Source organism: Ambystoma mexicanum, chromosome 12 (assembly GCF_040938575.1).
Source record: "Ambystoma mexicanum isolate Mex_15411 chromosome 12, UKY_AmexF1_1, whole genome shotgun sequence".
Lineage (NCBI taxonomy): Eukaryota > Metazoa > Chordata > Amphibia > Caudata > Ambystomatidae > Ambystoma > Ambystoma mexicanum.
Genome location: NC_090936.1, coordinates 1,014,374,103 through 1,014,392,456, shown reverse-complemented (window position 1 = coordinate 1,014,392,456; position 18,354 = coordinate 1,014,374,103). Strand labels below are relative to the sequence as shown.

The following is an 18,354-nucleotide window of genomic DNA, read 5'->3' as shown; positions in this document are numbered from 1 at the left end:
GCATGGCACATTTATTCTGTAGGCATAAAAAGTCCTGTTCTAGCTTCCTGTGAGATTCTTGGGTAGACCTGCACTTAGAAATTGTCACGTATGTCATCCTAGTTACATTACATGAAGAAGAAATCCACAATTGACAAAAACAGCTGGGAAGCAGTGAATCACATCTTTTCTTAAGTAATATTCACTATCAAAAAAATAGACTGGTCTAACACAGGAGCAACCTGGGAGAAGTAATGAAAACAAAATAAAAATACAAACTCACATTTATTCCATATTTTCTTTTACAAAATAAGTTTCTATTTGATAACATTTTGCAAGTTTTGTTGGTGTTTGTCCAAAGGTTAATAATTAGGTGTAAAATATTCTTGTTAAAACCAACAGTACAGTTCAAAGTGAACATTCTGCAAATGGTGCAGGTCAAGAATCTCGAAGGCCAGACTGAGCAACTGGAGTGCCTCTTGAGAATCGATCAGGGAGAAGATGAGGATCCATCACAAAGATGTCAACTCTCCACGTGAAATGCCTACACTATGTCAAGAAGATAGATTGTATATCCTTGGAGCAGAAACGCCAAGATCAGGAGGAAAGCTTCAATTATAAGACCACCAGTGAAGATCAGCAAAGTCCTTTAGAAAGGGTTGAGATATGGAGAGTGCACACGATGGCCTCTATTCAGGAAAAACAGACAAAGAAAGTCTCAAAATCCTGGAAAAAGACAGCAAGCTGATGTTTCAACTCTGATGACAAACCTTGAGGGTCGATTAAAGCATCCATGCAGCACTGAATCAAAGATACTCGCATTTAGTTAATTAGCACATGGTGAAAAACTGCAAGGGAGGAGATTAAGAATGCTGAATACCTCAATGGGCTTGGACTCGCCCATATGTCCCATACTCCTGCAAATGAATACATTGTCGTTTTTTAGTAGTTCTGTAAAATCCTTACTGATCATCCTCTCTAACTTGATCTGCAGCACCAGTGGGAAATTAGAATGGCTGCGTCCTCGCATATAGCTACCATGTTTTCCACAGTGGTTCCAGCAGAAATTCTATGCTGTTGGTTAAAGATAGATCCAGCTTGCTTTCATGATGATCAAATGCACCCTTGTCTGTCCAAATCTTCCAAGTGAGAGCAAAGTATTCAATTTTAATCTGTGTTTTCATACTCCCCACATCTGAAGGCCAGACCTTCTGCACAAGAGTGTGTAGCTCTCACAGCTCATATTCCTTCAATCATCAAACCATTTGCTTCTCTTCATCGCAGGGGCAGCCTTAGAGTTACCGAGTAGCTTGCGTTTGTACTGCTCCACCAGCTGGTTGAACCGTGTCTCCGCTTTGTTAAGCATTGGTTTCCTCTTCTTTGTAGATACCTGAGTAAGAATGGAAAGAACAAAACAAGTGTGTAAACATATGTGTATGCCAATGGATTAATCACTCCCACTGTGAAGACACAATTTACAGACAAAATACTAAAACTACAATTTACATTTTTCCTTTAAACTTATTTTGTTTTTAAATGAGAAATATGTGTTGAATTGGTCATACTAGAAATGGATGCCCTGCTGAGAAGATGCACTGTGACCACTTTCTCCAATGTCAACAATGCATCGGTTTTGAATAGTACTCATTATAGCCAGAGCATAGCTACAAAGAGCATTAGAGCACTTTACATAGCGTGCGAAATGTTGCAGGAAGGATTCTCTCGAACAAGAAGTGCTATTAAAAGAACAGTTCTGTGTATGGTGTCTGGTTGGGACCAGATTGCAGAAAGCAGGATGTAATGAGTGTTAGGACAGTTTTTCTTAAGTTTATCTAAGGGCTTCATAAAACCTTATCTGAGGCAGTACAAAAACTTCACTCTCATTATACAGCTGTACCACCTGAGAATTTAGGTAGCATGGACAGAGCAGCGAGGTGTACCTTAGGAGGGAGAGTGGGCTGTAGCCTGGTACAAAGAAATTGTAGCATACATATGGTCCAACAAATCATTGATACACTCTGTATTGTAAAAATAATGTTTTATTTAAATACAAGTAGGTGAAGATAAATCTTGGGAAGGTAAGTACTATTCCTTATCATATATAAACCCAATTATAAAAAACGATATACAAGCCAAAGTATTAACCAAGTATAACCTTATTAAGAAAAGCAATAAGTAGTTCAAGGTGAATCAAACCTACAGTAACACATTCAGAAGGGCATTACGCTATTCTTGGGAAGTAAAACCTAAGTAGACCTTTAGAATACTAGAAGTAATTCAAGGGCAGCAGACCCTATTGGTCAGAACATACAGTGTTATTCAGTTGTAGAATCACTTAATTAGACCAACACTGTTACCAGTCTATCTTGAAACATATGTAACTTTTTTCTATTATAAATGGATACAGTTACAACACCAATATTACTTTTGAGAACACAGTTCAGAGTGAGTAACTTAACTCATACTTTGTAGGGGGGCCTGAAGCTACTCATGGACAAGTAAGAACCTACGTATAAGTGCACTGAAGCCATTCATGGAAAGCACAGCCCAACATGACAGTTTAAGAAGAGCAGCAGTTATTCAAGATCAGTATTACATATTGGTATCTAAACGTATTACACTATTACTATTATAGGAATAGACAGTTTAACCAATTAAACTTTTCAGAAGTATAGAATACAATTCTAGGGTAAGTAAGAACTCTAGCAGACTTTTAAGAAAGGCAACAAACAGTTCAAGGTAAGTAAGGAACCTTCTGGAGCTTGTGGATCTGCTTAGATCACATGCTTTGCATAGTCTGACATCTAGTGGAAGTCACAGAGTATTACAAGATTTGTTTACGAAACTCGGAAACGGACGTCGACAGGGCGGGTTATTAATACTAAACCTAGTGTGACGTGTACTGTACCAATGGTCCTTCACACGTCGACGTCCCTCAGATTGTTTTTTTCCAACGTCGAAGTCGGTTGCAAAATCAGAGTTCTGTTCCAGGCTGATGCCTTTGATTAGCTAAAGATGTAATTATAGGCTTTCTTTCCTTCCTTTATTGTTCGCTTTGCCGTACGACCACCTGACTGCTCGACGGCTCTCGACGAACACCCTTATCAGCGACGACTGATGACCAGACGAGGCCTTTACAGGCCTCTTCGGCTTTGCCCCATTATAGTACGGATAGAGGGGGAGGTTCTTCATACTGACCTCTTTAGAGAATGCTTATTCTATTATCCCCCTTCTTCTTTTCTCGTCAATCTGCCCTTTTAAGATACAATGGACAAAACCCCCTTTAAATTTTGCCCCTCCTGCCACCGAAAATTCCTGTGGAAGGACACGCACCGAGTGTGCAATCACTGTCTCCTGAGTGATCTCCCTGAAAAAGATCGTAAATCCTGTAAACATTTTCAACCAAAGACCTTAAACGATCGGCAGACCAAACGCTGGGCAGCTCACGCCATGCAGGCCGTGGCCTTCATCGACATGATGGAAGACTCCAGTATGGGGGTCATGAGTGACACTGAAGGCAAGCAGGGTCCGTCAGAACCCCATGTGCAGGCCCCAACTCCAAGAAGCAGGCCGGCGGCTCTGATGAGAAGACACCCGGCGCCCAGGGCACACACAAGCACAAAGACACTAAGAACATACACCATGGCCGACTCTCAACGGCACCATCGAGGCCGATGCAGTGTCCAGGGACAAATCCTCAGGTTCTTCACTGTCCTCTGTGCCATCACGTATGCTTTCGCCTCACAACAGTTCCCCAAAACCAAAAGTTGGTTCAGAAACCGCACATAAAAAGGACCCATGTTGCACGCCAAAAAACAGGCACGAAAGGCATTTCGGCGTCCGCCAAGAAAATGCTGGAAATGCAGGAACTAATTAAGAAGCACGTCAGTGCTTCACTGCTTAAAGAAACGTCGCTGAAAGAGATACATTTTTTGACCCCCTTGGCCCCAAAAGTCACACAGACAGGGTTTTTTCACCCCCTTAGACACTCTCTTAGGTGCCATGCACCACAAGGATGCAACTCCCTCCCAGGCAACCCCTGTCATATCAGGCTTCCCGCCCTCAACTGAATATACACCTGAACAGTTCAATATAATTATAAGGAGAATGCCTACTTTCGTAGACTTCATGGACAGGCACCCTGACCAATTGACAATTCTTAAAGATACTTCACAGCCAGGGGCATCAGCACAGTAGCCCCATGCCAAGAGATCTCGTCTTTAGCCACGGCCTAGCACCCCTCTTAGGATTTGCACTATGACGACCAAGGAGACCCAGGGTCTCAGGGGGACCTATATGGCCAAGACCAAGACCAGTTTTATGACGACAATGACGACATTTATGTGATCCAGTCACCAGACCACCAGGACAAGCTGGTAGCAGATTCGCCTGATATATGATATGATATTTATAACGCGCCTATACACAAGTGTTTCAAGGCGCGATGAGGCAAGGGAGATGGGACAAAGGGAGGACAGACAACGATCCTAGTAGGCCAGGTGTCATTCAGATCGTGCATGGGAAGGGGGGAAAAGGAAAACTGCACGGGGGAAGGGAAAGTGCAGTACATGGGAAATTGGAATAAATAAGATAAAATAAGACAAATAAAACAGCCAGCTAGTGACAAGTGCAAGGAAGTGCAGACATAAGTGCTGGTAGGGGGACTGAAGGGATACAGAAAAACGATCCCCAAGTGCAGGGGTTGCCAGGGAGGCAGTGCAGGTGGGCAATTGACTGGGCCTGGGCCAGAAATCAGAAAGGGTGGCCAGGTAACCAGTGCAATTTCAGTCAGGAATTCAGCAAGGGAGGGGAGGAGAGAAAGCAGAAGCAAAGAGGAAGGTTTTGAGGTGTTTCCGGAACCAGAGATGGTTCTCCTCGAGTTTCAGGGAGGCAGGAAGGCTGTTCCAGAGAGAGGCCCCTGCCGAAGAGAGTGATCTGCCACCAACTCCTTGCTTGGAGAAGCGACTGACCCTCAGGGAGTTGGAGGCAGATGAGCGAAGAGCTCGAGAAGGAAGATATTTAGGAAGAGAGAGTTGAAGGTATTGCGGCCCCAGACCCCAGAAGGCCTTGTGTACAATGCAGAGGGTTTTGAACTTAATCCTCGCAGCCACTGGGAGCCAGTGCAGAGATTTCAGTCCTGGAGAGATACGATCCCTGGGCTTAGGCCAAGGACAAGTCTCGCAGTCCTGTTCTGGATAAATTGCAGAGGGCAGAGAGTGGAGGCAGGCAAATTTAGAAAGAGGCTGTTACAGTAGTCCAGCTTAGAGAGGACCAGGGTTTGTTGACAATCAACTTAAGTAAAATTAACTGCTACTAAAGGCGGCACAGCATTTTAATATCGACAATCAGGAGGCACAGGTCGACAAGGATTTCGTGGAAGATATTCTGGGGGACAAAAAGACAGCCAACCAGTTTATCCCACTCCTGCAGCCTGTCCTAAAACGCATCCAGCCATCCATACTGGCACCTGGTCTCACGAGCGCGGTCAACTCCAGAATAGAGAAACTATTCAGACCTGCGTCCACTGACCCCCTGTATATTAGGGTGCAGCTTAAACCATATTCCCTAGTGGTCACCACCATCAGAAAAATGGCAGGCACTCTCCTCGCGTTGGCAGAAGCTCCACAAATCAAGGAAAACAAAAAAGATATATACTTTCGGGAGAAAGGTCGCCTCCTCTGCAACATAGCAGACCAGAATCGCTAACACTACGCCTTTTGCTAGTTACGGCTGCTACAAATGGGATTGTATTTGTATTTTGTTTATTTGTAAAGCGCCTAGCCCAGGGGCATCTGGGCACATTTCTTAGGAAGGTTACAGTTACATATATGTACACGAAGTTACACAGGCATAGTATTTACATATTTTGCAAGATGTTGCATACATATTATTTATTACATGATCATTATATGTAACAAGGCAGTTAGATACAGATATTATTTACAGTAGCATAACCCTTGTGCAGAGCACAGGTTAAATTGGATATGAGCATTGTGGTCCTAGGCTATCAGCCAGATTTTGGCTTTGTTCCTGAAGACATGGAAGGAAGGTTCGTTCTGAGAGGGCTGGGAAGGGAATTCCAGCATTCCACACATGGGATGACCTGGAACGTCTAATTGAAGCTGTCCCAGAAACACTATAGGCTCAATTACTGAAGACCATCTCAGAAGGCAAGCCGATCTCAAACTGCATCCCAAAGAATAACCTTGATGCAGCAGATAATGCAGGACTCATCATAGCAGAGGGAAAGCTCATCAAGCACCACGCCTGGCTCAAACAGTCAAGGCTTAAGCTAGAAACTCAGGCAACTCTCCTAAAACGTGCCTATGGACCCAAATATGTTATTCAGGAAGGCCGTAGAAGACACCGTAAGAGTGGCAAGTAGGAATACGACACTCTTGTATCCCTTGGACAGTTGACAAACTCTATTCCCAAGAGGGCTCCCAAACTGTAGGAGATTTTGCAGCCAGGGTGCTCAACGTTCCTCAGGCTACACTCAGGGCAGACAGTCCTCGTTTTGGGGCCAGTCGCAAGGCCAAGGTTCCTCTTCCAATTTTCAAAGTGGAAATGGAAGGGGCAAAACATCACCTGGGAGAGGCTCAACCCCTCCCAAACAATGACACACTGTTTCAGGTCCCCTCCCATGCCACGCCAGTAGGAGGCCGAATTTCACACTTCACCCCCACCTGGGAGAGGATAACGCCAGACAGGTGGGTGTTGTCCACTGTGGCAGGTAGGCATTGTATCGAGTTGCTACAAAAACCACCATACCGCCTGCTAAAACAGAAGAAAATAACAGCAGACGAACAAAGCATAACGTTGGAGGAAATAAAGGCGCTGCTGGAAAAGGATGCCATAGAGATCGTCCCGGCAAACAAGGTAAACAAGGGTGTTTATTCAACGTACTTCCTTGTGCCAAAGAAAGACCTTACCATGCTCCCAGTACTGCGCCCTGCAAACAAATATGTAAAACCCCAAAAGTTTTGTATGACCATGCTCCAAGAGGTGATTCCACTCCTAAAACAGGGAGACTACATGGCAACATTGGATATGAAAGATGCATCTTTCATATCCAATGTTGCCATGTAGTCTCCCTGCCGGAGGACTGCGACCACTGCATCTTGAGAGCCCACTGCAGAGATCTCATCTGCATCCTGGCCTCTGGTACCAGGAAAATGCAGGATGCCATGAGGCCGAGCAACCTCAAGAACTCGAACGCTGGGAGACTCTGGGCATGTTGAAACTTGTCCACCATCTGCAGAATGTGATGAGCCCTCACCTGGGGAGGCGAACACAGCCCCAGGGATGTGTCGAGCACTACTCCAATGTACTGGACCCGCTGGGTAGGTGTCAAATGGGACTTCTTTAAATTGAGGAAGAAGCCCAGCTTGTGAAGGGAGTGGCAGGTGACCGACAGATGATCCAGCGCTTGCTCGGGAGAACACACCCTGATCAACCAATCGTCCAGGTAGGGGTAGACGTGAATCCCCCTTTCCTGAGATACGCTGCCACCACCACCATCAGCTTGGTGAAGACCCTCAGGGCGGAGGTCAATCCGAACGACAGGACCCGAAACTGAAAATGCGAGTCACCAACCGCGAACCTCAGGTACTTTCTGTACTTTGGATGAATCGGCACATGAAAGTAAGCATCCTTGAGGTCTAGAGACACCAACCAATCCTGCAGTTGAAGGGCCTGGAGGACTTCAGAAAGAGTTACCATCTTGAACTTGTCCTTCCTGAGGAGCTTGTTCAGCCAACGCAAGTCCATGATGGGTCACAATCCCCTGTCTTTTTTGGGATCAAAAAATAAGGGGAATACCATCCTTTGTTCCTCTCTGCTACAGGCACCAGTCCTATGGTGCCTTTCTCCAGCAGGGATAGGATTTCCTGCGCAAGGAGTGGATCCGGACGCTTCAAAGAGAGCTTCCCCGGTGGATTGTCGTGAGGCCTCTGCCGGAAGGGCAGACAGTAGCCGTGGGTTATGATCTCCAGAACCCACACATCTGAAGTAATGGCTCGCCATTCTCCAAGATGCTTCGCAAGTCTGCCCCCAACCGGCGAACCATGGGACATGGCCTCATGACTGAGTTGATGTGGCCGCGGCAGTGCCTCAGGGCAAAGAGGTAACTGCCCGAGCGGCTTTGGCACCTCGAGTACCTTGCTTTCCACCTCTGGTACTCCTACAGTGGCCCCTTTGCCTGGCAGCTCCTCTCGATCTACCAAAGGAAGAGTAGTACCAAAAGGAACCTCCTCTCCATTGCTGTCCCCTAGGATGAAAAGGCAGAGGTTGACGTACTGCAGTGCTCAAAGACTATGCTGCAACTTTGGAGGTCTGCAACCTCTCAAGGCTCTCGTCAGCCTTGCTGCCAAAAAGACGGACATCAAAGGGCATGTTGAGAAGCCGGGACTGCACATCAGGACCAAACCCCCAACTTCCGCAACCACACAAACCTGCTTATCAGGGTGCTCGCACCCATGGACTGGCTGACATGTCCAGACCCAACTGAACGGATTCACACATGGCATCCTTGCCATCTTGCACAAGGGCTAGGAAACCATCCCGCCAAAGATGCACTTTTCCACAGAGTGAGTGAATCTTGCCAAGGCACAAACAGAGTTGGCTGCCTTTAAAGCCATAACCCCAGAAGAAAAAACCTCCTTCGCCCAACCATCAAAGTGCTTGTCGTCCCTATCAGGAGGGATAGTAGGGTACGCAGCCTGCTTCGCCGGGGCTGTAGCCGCCTGCACCACCAAACTCTCCGGAGTCGGGTGCGTTGACAAGTAGCAGGGGTCACCACTGGCTGGCCAGTGTTTTTTTCGGAAGCGATTTATTCACTGCCGGGAGACTCTCCAGAGCAGTCCAAGCCGCTGCCACTCTTCTTTGCAAAGCCATATGAAATGGCAACACCGGGTCAGTGGGTGGACCTTGGTCCAGGATATCTGTCCGATCATCCTGAAGAAAATCAACAGATGGAGCAGTCCACCCCAAGTACTTAGTCACCCTCGACATTAGACGCCTATACGAGGATTCGGCATGCGTACCAGGCTCAGGCCTGCCAAACTCAACCTCCGGAGAGGTGTCAAGACCACTGGCATCATGTAAGGACTGACGAAGGTCTTCCATTTGACTGTGACCAGACACAGGTCATCAGGAACATCAGGAGGCACAACCCTCTCCTCAGACCCTTCTTCCACCTCTGGAATATAATCCAAAGGTTGGAATAAATCCAATCTGGATGGGGGAGCAGAGAAGGGCTCAAAAACAGGCCTCACAGACTTACAGAGAGCCTTCCAGGGAGTTTCCACAGCCCTGCGAGGCACCCCTGGCAAATTCTCTTCAAAAGGCATCGAGGGCGCCGATGACTTCGACAACTGCTTCGAGGCCGGAGCCCCGAGAGTGTCCTTCGACGGTCTCGGCGCTGATGGCATAGAAGACTTCTTGGAAGGCCTCACAGGATCCGACGGTCTCGACGGCGTCGAGGACTGGAACTTGGACCTGGCACAGCTATGGCGATCAACCTTGTCCGATCGCGCCGACCGCCCAAACCTGAAGGCGTGCGAGTGGTGGCTCTAGCTCGTTCCTTGCCGGCTTCTCTCGAAGGCGCAGACGGAACGGTGCCTTGCAATTCGAAAATCACTATCTGCTGGCGGAATGCGTCCCATTCGGCCGGTGACGAATACTTGGTGGGACAAGTCACCCGCCTTCTGGCGGAGTCCTCTGACGAGGACAGGGAAGACGACCGGTGACGGCGCTTCTGAGAATGCCTAGAAGAGGCAGAGGAAGGGCAGGAACAACTCCGAGTAAGAGACCCCCTGGACTTACACAGTCGCCCCTCGAGTAGTCGGTCGAAAGCCCAGCAGATTTCGATTTACTGGTTTTAGATACCCTACCTACTGTTAATTTCTTCTTCCGCTCCCGCAAGGCCCTCAATGGCAGGGACTGGCAGTCATTGCAGTCGGTGGCGTGGCTTTTGCCGAGGCACCAGAGGCAGCCATCGTGCGGGTCCGTGATGGACATTTTGGAACCACAGTCCCGGCCCTTCTTAAAGCCTGACTTCGGGGTAGAAGAAGATGAAGACACTGTAATCAAAGTAGAAGAACCAAATGCGCCGAGATTCCGAAGCGAACACGTTCGCGGAAAAAAACAGAACTGAGGCTACGGACGCCGTGCGTCCTAGATATAACATCCGGTGACGTCGACGGAAGGCCCTCGAGGAACAGCGTATCGACGTCATTGATGCAGGATGCCTAAGCCGAAAAACTTTCTGAAGCAGCACAGCTGTGGTCATTACTGTCATAGATGTGGAATACGTTGGAGTACACAATCCCCTCGAAACTTCTTTTGTCTTTTCTTGGGCTTGACGAGGTGTTCAGTTGCTTCCTTGAAAACACGAGTGATTGTGGAGTGCAAGGTTGTTACTGCTGGCATCTCCAGTGTATCAGGTGGATCGAAAACAGATGTCCCGAGTGTCACCCGTACACGGTGTAGAAGGGGGTCTGTTCAGTGCTGGCATGGATGGAATTGTTGTATGCATATTCTGCTATCCACAGCACGTATTTCCAGGTGTCTTCCGTTTGGTTTAGCATTTACCTCAGACAATGCTCCAGCGTCTGGTTTGTCTGTTCGGTTTAGCCATCGGTCTGGGGGTGATGGCTTGTAGATAGAGGAACGTCGATTTGTGCAAGTTCGCAGCTTTTTCTCCAGAACTTGGAAACAAACTGGCTGCCTCGGTCTGATATCAGAATTGATGGGAATCCGTGTAAGCGAACAACTTGCTCCAGAAACACCCTTGCCATGGTGGACGCAGTCGGCAGGCCTTTTAGTGGGATGAAGTGGGCCATCTTTGAAAACCGGTCTACCACTACTAGGATGGTGTTGTAGCCCTTGTAGAGAGGCAGGTCTGTGATAAAGTAGAGCGACAGCATGTGCCAGGGTGTAGGAGGTATAGCCAGGGGACGAAGCAGACCCCCAGGTCTTTGTTTTTGGGATTTGTTCTGTGCACAGTTCCCACAAGTTAACACATATTGAGCCATATCCCTTCGTCATTTTGGCCACCAGTAGTTCCTCTCGATTTTGGCCACCGTCTTGACGATTCACGGATGTCCCTCTATTAGTGAGTCGTGGTAGCTACCGATGACTTGGTGTTGCAGTCTTTCGCTTGGGATGTAGACACGTCCCTGGTAATAAGGTAGCCCTTCGGTGATCGTATTATTTTGTCCTTTCATCACCCAAGCTTGCTGGGCTTCCTGGTTCATAAGGCGTTAACTTCGGCTTGCAGGTCATCCAGAGGTGAAACAGTGACAAGAGCGCCCAGAATCCTTTCTTCCGGGATGATAGCTACAGGGGCTGGTATTTCATATGCATCTTCACCCTCACCCATGCAGGACAGTGCGTCTCCTTTTCCATTGGCACCCCTGGCCGGAACGTGATCCCATAGTCGTATTCCACTAAGAAGAGGGCCCAGCTGAGCCGACGAGAAGACTGCGCTTTGGCTGATTGCAAGTATTGCAGATTGCGATGGTCTGTAATCACTGTGACGGTGTGCCTGGCTCCCAGGAGGTAGTGTCTCCATGCCTTGAACGCCACTTTGATGGCTAGGAGTTCGTCAGTGACTGCATAGTTTAGTTCTGGTGCTGAGAACTTGTGTGAGCAGAATGCTACTGGGTGTAACTGGCCGGTATCTGGGTTTCTCTGGGAGAGGATTACCCCCATGGCAATGCTGGAGGCGTCAGTTTCTACAAAATATGGGAGATCGGGCCGTGGGGGTTGCAGAACTGGGGCTGTGGTAAACTTCTGCTTCAGCTCCTGGAAGGACTCTTCTGCCTCTGTGGACCAACTAAAGCGTTTGTTCTTCAGCAGTAGTGAAGTAATCGAATGGACGATCTGGGAGAACCCTGGAATAAACCGGCCGTAGAGGTTTGCAAAACCGAGGACGCTCTGAACTCCTTTCAAAGATGTTGGTGACGGCCAGTTTAGAATGGCATCCACTTTGCGGGTGTCCATTTGAATGCCACGCGGGGTGAGGATGAAACCTAAAAATACAACTTCGGTAACATGGCAGGAGCATTTTTCTACCTTGGCGTATAGATGGTGCTGCCAGAGTTTTTGGAGGACCGCTCGGAAGTGGGCGATATGATCTTGCCTTCAAGTTGAGTAGATCAGGATATCGTCGATGTACTCTAAAGCACAGACATCGAGCAACTCTAGGAGCACATTGTTCATAAAGAACTGAAACGATGCCGGGGCGTTGCATAACCCAAATGGCATGGCCTGGTACTCGTACAGCCCATACTTTGTACGGAAGGCAGTCTTCCATTCGTCTCCCTTTTTAACCCTTACCAGGTAGTAGGCCCCTCTAAGGTCTAGCTTGGTGTAGATCTGGGCATCCTTGACCTGGTTCAGGGATCTGTAATCTATGCAGGTCATAAGGTCTCCTTCCTTTTTGGGCACAACAAAAAGGGGAGAGGCTGCAGGTTGCTTGGACAGGCAGATGAAGCCGTTGGTCCAGGTAGGTCTTTAGGTGGTTGTTTTCTTTTTCCTTTAGTGCATAAATCCGGCTACAAGGAATCTGGGCCCCAATTATAAGGTCGATTTGGCAGTCATAGGGCTGGTGTGGATGAAGCGTTTTGCTTGTTCCTTCTGGAAGACATCTTGATAGTCTTGATATTCTGGTTGCAGTGTTCCTATCAAACCAATTGTTGCTCTTCCCTTTAGGAGGGGCTTCACCTGTCCACTCGAGGGGGCCTTTTCTTCATAGGAAGCTTCCGCGCAGTCACCAGAGAAGGTTAACACTCTAAACCGCCAGTCAATTCGAAGATTGTGGGCCTCCAGCCAGGGTATTCCCAGGATCATCTGGAATTGCGGAGCACTGATGAGATCAAAGATGATGTTCTCCCGGTGACCATCCTGGCAAATAAGGGTCACTTCTTCCGTGCAGCGTGTTACCGGACCAGAGGACAATTGGGTGCCATCGACTGCCATGATGTTTTCTTTTGCCATTTCATCCGGAGGGGTAGACCCATCCTATCTGCCAAGTCTTGATCCAGGTAATTGCCAATTGCGCCGCTGTCCATGTACGCTTCCAAGGCGTGCATTTTGGACCGCAGGTCGTGGTTTATCAGGATGACTGGTACGACTAGGTGCGAGGTCTGAGGTAATTCCTTCTCCTTGCTCGACAAGCGGCCCCTACGCTTTCCGGGCACTGGAGTTTCCCGAATTGGGTTCTGTGTCTTTGTCTGTGGCCCCCACTGTCTTTCTGGGTGGTTTCACTGGGCACTCACGAAGAAAATGGCCTAGTTTGCCATAGTACTGGCAAGGTTGCTGTTGCCTTCTCTTTTCTCGTTCAACTTTGGTAAGAGGGCTCCACAAGCCTCCAATTTGCATTGGTTTGGGATGGGTCTCGGGTTGCCAAGGTTGAGCTTCTTTGGGACGCACATACACTGTTTGTCCTTCAGGCAGAGCTTGATCGTTCTTCCGGTCTTGTAGCCTCTGGTTTAGTTGCACTGCCAAGTCAATGTATTCCGCACACCCTTTGGGTGGGTTCACTACCTGAGCAAACAAGTCCTTTAACTCTCCTTGCAAGCCCCGGTAGAAGAGCATAGTCCTTTCTTCTGGCCAATTAGTTTCAGCCACTAGCCTGTTAAAGGTGGCGATGTACGTTAATAGATCCTGGTTACCTTGTCGGAGGGACAGCAGTTTGTTATCCAAGGCTTGACCTCTGGTGTGCCAGGTGAATAGCTTCTTGAGCTTGTGTTGGAAACCCCTGAAATCACGAAGAAATGGGTCATCACGGTTGACCAAGGGAATCGACCAATCTGCAGCACTGCCTCCCAGATAAGAGCATGAACGCGACTTCACTGGTTGTTAGGGAAGGCCCCTGGTCTGCACAGGAAGTGCAAGTGGCAATGGTTCATGAATATTGCATATTTGTTGGTATCACCTGTAAAGCGTTCGGGCGGGGCTAGGGGCACAGCTCCAGGGAGGACAACTTGCACGCGCGTGGACTGCGAAGGTGCGGTAGACGGAGCAGATCCAGGCAGCGGGGCTTGCCCGGCCTGCGTTTGTAGGAACTTCTGGGCTAGTTCTTCTGTGCGATAATGGTTTACAATGAGTTCTCTTCTCAGGGCACTGGTTTCCTGTCGGGTGGCGTGCACCTCGGCACGCAACTCCCCCAGTAACTGGGCTAATTGGTCAGTGGAGTCTGAGGCTTCCATGTCGCCCAGGCAGAGGTTTGGGGAGAGGCTTTGCGTTCTGTTACACTTAACTTGTCTCTGCGGGGACATCGGGGGCTGGTGCGTGGAGTGTCTGCTTCCCTGGTTTGAGCCGCTGTGCATCCATTTTTCCCTGGACTGGCCTTGGGTCAGCTCCTATGATAAGGTAAAAGTTGGTGAGTGAGACTGTCTGTTCCTGCCACCTGTGACCCTTACTTCACTGACCCTTGATCGTGTTGCTTGTGTTGCTCTGCTTGTTATTGTCTGTGTAATCCGTTGTATTGTATATTGTCCGTGTGATCCATTGTAATGTATATTGTCTGTGTCCAGTTATCTGTGTTGCCCTTTGCCGCAGTCCGTGCTCTTCTCACTGTTGTGGCTCGTGTCGCTGTTGTGGCACTAAGCCCACCTTGGTGTGCGTTGCTTTGGTGCAATGCGTGTGAGCGGCTGAGCCAGTGGGTCAGGGTGGCCTGCCTTGTGTCAATGGGCAGCACAAGCTCAGGTGCGGTTTGCGTGATCTAACCAGTTCTTTCTTTCTCTTTTCCAGGTACCTGCGAGCAGGTGTGATGAATGAATCGATCGATGGCGACGGAAGTGGTGAGTAATGCATGGCGGTGACAGAGCGCGATGAAGGAACTCAGCGATTCACCTTGTTTTCCTTCTCTTGCTTCTGCAGGTGCCGGCGACCGATGGAAGATGGAGTTCTCGTCGAACAACCAGGATGTTGCTGGAGGCACAGGTAAATCAGGGCAGGTGAGTATGCGAGGCCTGATGGTCTCCGGATTTTCTTTGCAGGTTTGTGGAAGATCGCTGGCAGGAGTTCCTCGGAGAGCGTTACCCTGCTAACTGCAGAATAATGTGAAGCATGCCTTAGGGCTTGGGTGGGGCTTATTTAGCCAACCACGCCCTGCCACTCCCAAGGTGCAATGAGTTCCAAAAGTTCTCTGCCACACCCATGATTGCAGCCTAATGCAAAACCTAATGGCTCAGAACCACACCCTTAACTGCAATTAGAACAGAAGTCAATCATCCAGTGGCAAACCAACTACACCTGTGTTTTCGTTGGGGTTAGCTCCATGAGCCTGGTGCCAAAGGCACCAGGACTGGGCCCAGGTAGCCTTCCTTTGAGGCTTGATCCAGTCAGGGTCCTTAATGTGCCCCAATGTTCCTACTGCTGTTGGGCTGGGGCGATCTGGTCTGCTCATCGTGACATCTACAGGCTTTGTCCGTACAAGACTCCTTTTTCATTATACACAAGGACAAGATAGTCCTCCGAACACATCCTAGGTTCTCACCTAAATTCATTTGAAAGTTCTATGTAAACCAAGCCATAGAACCTTCTACCTTCTTTCAAAATCCATCAAACTCAGCAGAAAGAAGCATCCATAAACTTGATGTACGGAGGGTGGTCTTGTACTATGTGAACAAAACAAAACCTTGAAGGAAAACAGACCACATTTTTGTGTCCATAGCGCCTGGTAGAGAGGGCGATCACATAAAAAAACACCATCTCCAGATGGATAGTGAAGTGCATACAGCTCTGCTATTCCCTAGCCAAGACAGTGTTACCTTTCAGACAGAGGGCACTCTACCAGAGGTACAGTAGCTACCTTAGCTTCCATTGCAAACGTCCATCTAGAGGCCAGTATCTGAAAAGCTGCTACGTGGAATTCCATCCATACGTTCACACAACATTATTGCATTGACACACACTCTAAAGCAGATTCACAGGTGGGACAAACGGTCCTAAAACATCTCTTTGCTGCTGTACCGTCTAACTTCACACCACCTTCTCCAGATACTGCTTGCTAATCTATGCAGAGCATCTGATGTAAGCAGATCCACAAGCTCCAGAAGTGATACATTACTCACTGTAATCATATTTCTAGTGCTTGTATTGGCTTAGATTTGCATGCGCTCACCCTTCCTCCCCTTCTGGAGTAGAAGGCGCATAGATGTTCTCTGGGTTATTACTGTCTCTGCTTTATCATATCTGTACTCACGCTACACTTCATGCAACCTCATGTCAGAAACAATCTGAGGGACCTCGACGCGTGAAGGACCATGGGTACAGTACACATCACACTACGGATAGTATTACTAAACACGCCCTGTCGACGACAGTTTGAGTTTCGAAAACTAATCTTGTAATACACCGGAACTTCCACTAGATGTCGGACTACGCAGAGCATGTGAATCTAAGCAGATACAAGCACCATAAATATGATTAAGGTGAGTAATGCATTCCATATACTTTTCAGAGGGGCAATATACAACTCTTGGACAAGCACTAAATCTAAGACCGTTTTAGAAATGCACTGACACAGATCAGGAGAAGCAAAAACCCAGTTATTCAAGGTAGGTAAAACCTATTGGTAAGCTTTTACACTCATTCTGTTAAGAATAAAACAGTCCCAACACAATTACTTTTACGAAGAGTGGAACACTATTCAAAGTAAGCACAACAAAGTATATACTTTTTAAAGGAGCAACCAGCAACTCAAAAGTAAGTAATAACTTTTGTAACACTTTGTAACTTATTCTAGTTCAGAGATACAGTTACAACACTAACTCATTTACAAGCAAGTACTTTCAAAAGGTTATATTTTCAAGACAGAAGCCTTCTCTATTAGAGTCCTTCCCTAGTCTATAGCATGAGTGTCCTCAGAGGCAGAAGTGGGACTGTAGTGGTCTAGGAGCGAGCAGTAGGCAGGTCCTACTGGCAGTAAGACTTTAATAAGCTATCCCAGAGGTTTGTACATCCCCAACTCTTAGTATCAGTCTGTACTAGCTCAGGACCTTGGTAAAGTGGCAGAGCAGTCAGGCTTCTCTTTAGAGGAAGATGTGAGCTGTAGGTAAGTAAACTGAATCTTAGCTAGACAGGCACAACAAAGAAGCACTTACAATTAAATTAAAAGTATATAATTATTATATTTACACCAAAATCACTTTAAATACTTCAAACATTTATGTTAGAACACACAAAAAATAAAAATAAAAAAGGAATCCTTGATAATACACTTCAAAGGGCACTTTCACTTTGGGGTTATTTCGTGGTTACATTTGTAGCAATGTTAGAAAGGGAAACAAATGTCATTGTATTATCAGTTATTGCGCACTCATGCAGTTTTCAATGGTTTATACGGTAATACATTTACTCTGCAAAGACATACAGTAAAGTCACTTAAAGGGAGGACATTCATTTATTTTTTAAACTTGTTTTATTGATTTTTCTTGTACATATAACAAGTCTGCTGGAATACAAACTTGCACATTTTCAACAATAACCAAGCATTATGACTTAGTAAAACTCCTGCACTAACAATAAACCCCCTCCCACCTCATATCCCTCCCCCGGCTTTGCCTTTATTTGCAGCCCATACTTAAATTAATCCATTGCACTAAGTTCTAGTCAGCTCAAATAATCTTGATTCCTGCAGTATTTACAGGAGGATGTCCTCCTCCGTCACTTCTATGATTAGCAGAGCGTACACATTTTATATCAGGGCGTCCCATGCCATAACATCTTCGCTGGCTGCTGGTAGGCCGAAGTGCATCACCCCTCCTCCAAGCTGCTGTCTGGGCGTGCGCCCACTGCTTTAGATAATGCCACCAGTCCTCGATGTTCTGGCGCCACAGGGCTTTTCACGCCATGGCAATCCTGCGTTTAGCCAGAATTTACACCAAATCTTTCATCTTATTAATATATTTTGTGCGTCTGGAAAGTGGGAATCGGCCCAGCAGGCAAGCCCCGGGGGAGAGCACATCTAATACCAAACCCCCCAGTTCACTCTGGTGGCTATCTCCTGCCAATATTCCCTCACTGTGGGGCATGCCCAGGACATGTGTAACATGCCTCCTTCCCCGGAATTGCATCTAGGGCAGTGTTGTGATCCTGCGCCGGGAAAACATGAAATTCTCAAAGGGGTCATGTACGCTCTGTGTGTCACAAACAGCTGTATCAGCTGTAATCTGGCATTCCGGGTCACCCTCCTGTGGTATCCCAGTATCTCCTTCCAGTGTGTATCTGCAAAGGGTGCCTCTAGTTCTTCCTCCCACTTACACCCGACCACCAACAAGGTAGGTGGTCCACCCGTCAAGACAATGCCATTCTGGATATGGTATGTCCCCCTCTGAAATGCCATATAAGGTGTCTACAAAT

General features: G+C 47.5%; 1 protein-coding gene across 1 annotated transcript in view; it reads right to left on the bottom strand.

Moving 5' to 3' along the window:
• Positions 1-245: 245 nt before the first annotated feature.
• The window catches only part of RBM28 (RNA binding motif protein 28), a 728,250-nt gene continuing 710,141 nt past the window's right edge, over positions 246-18,354 (bottom strand). Inside the window, exon 19 of the mRNA XM_069629558.1 lies at positions 246-1,369. Coding sequence (XP_069485659.1) covers positions 1,229-1,369 — 141 coding nt within the window. The 3' untranslated portion in view covers positions 246-1,228. The remainder of the gene's footprint in view (positions 1,370-18,354) is intronic.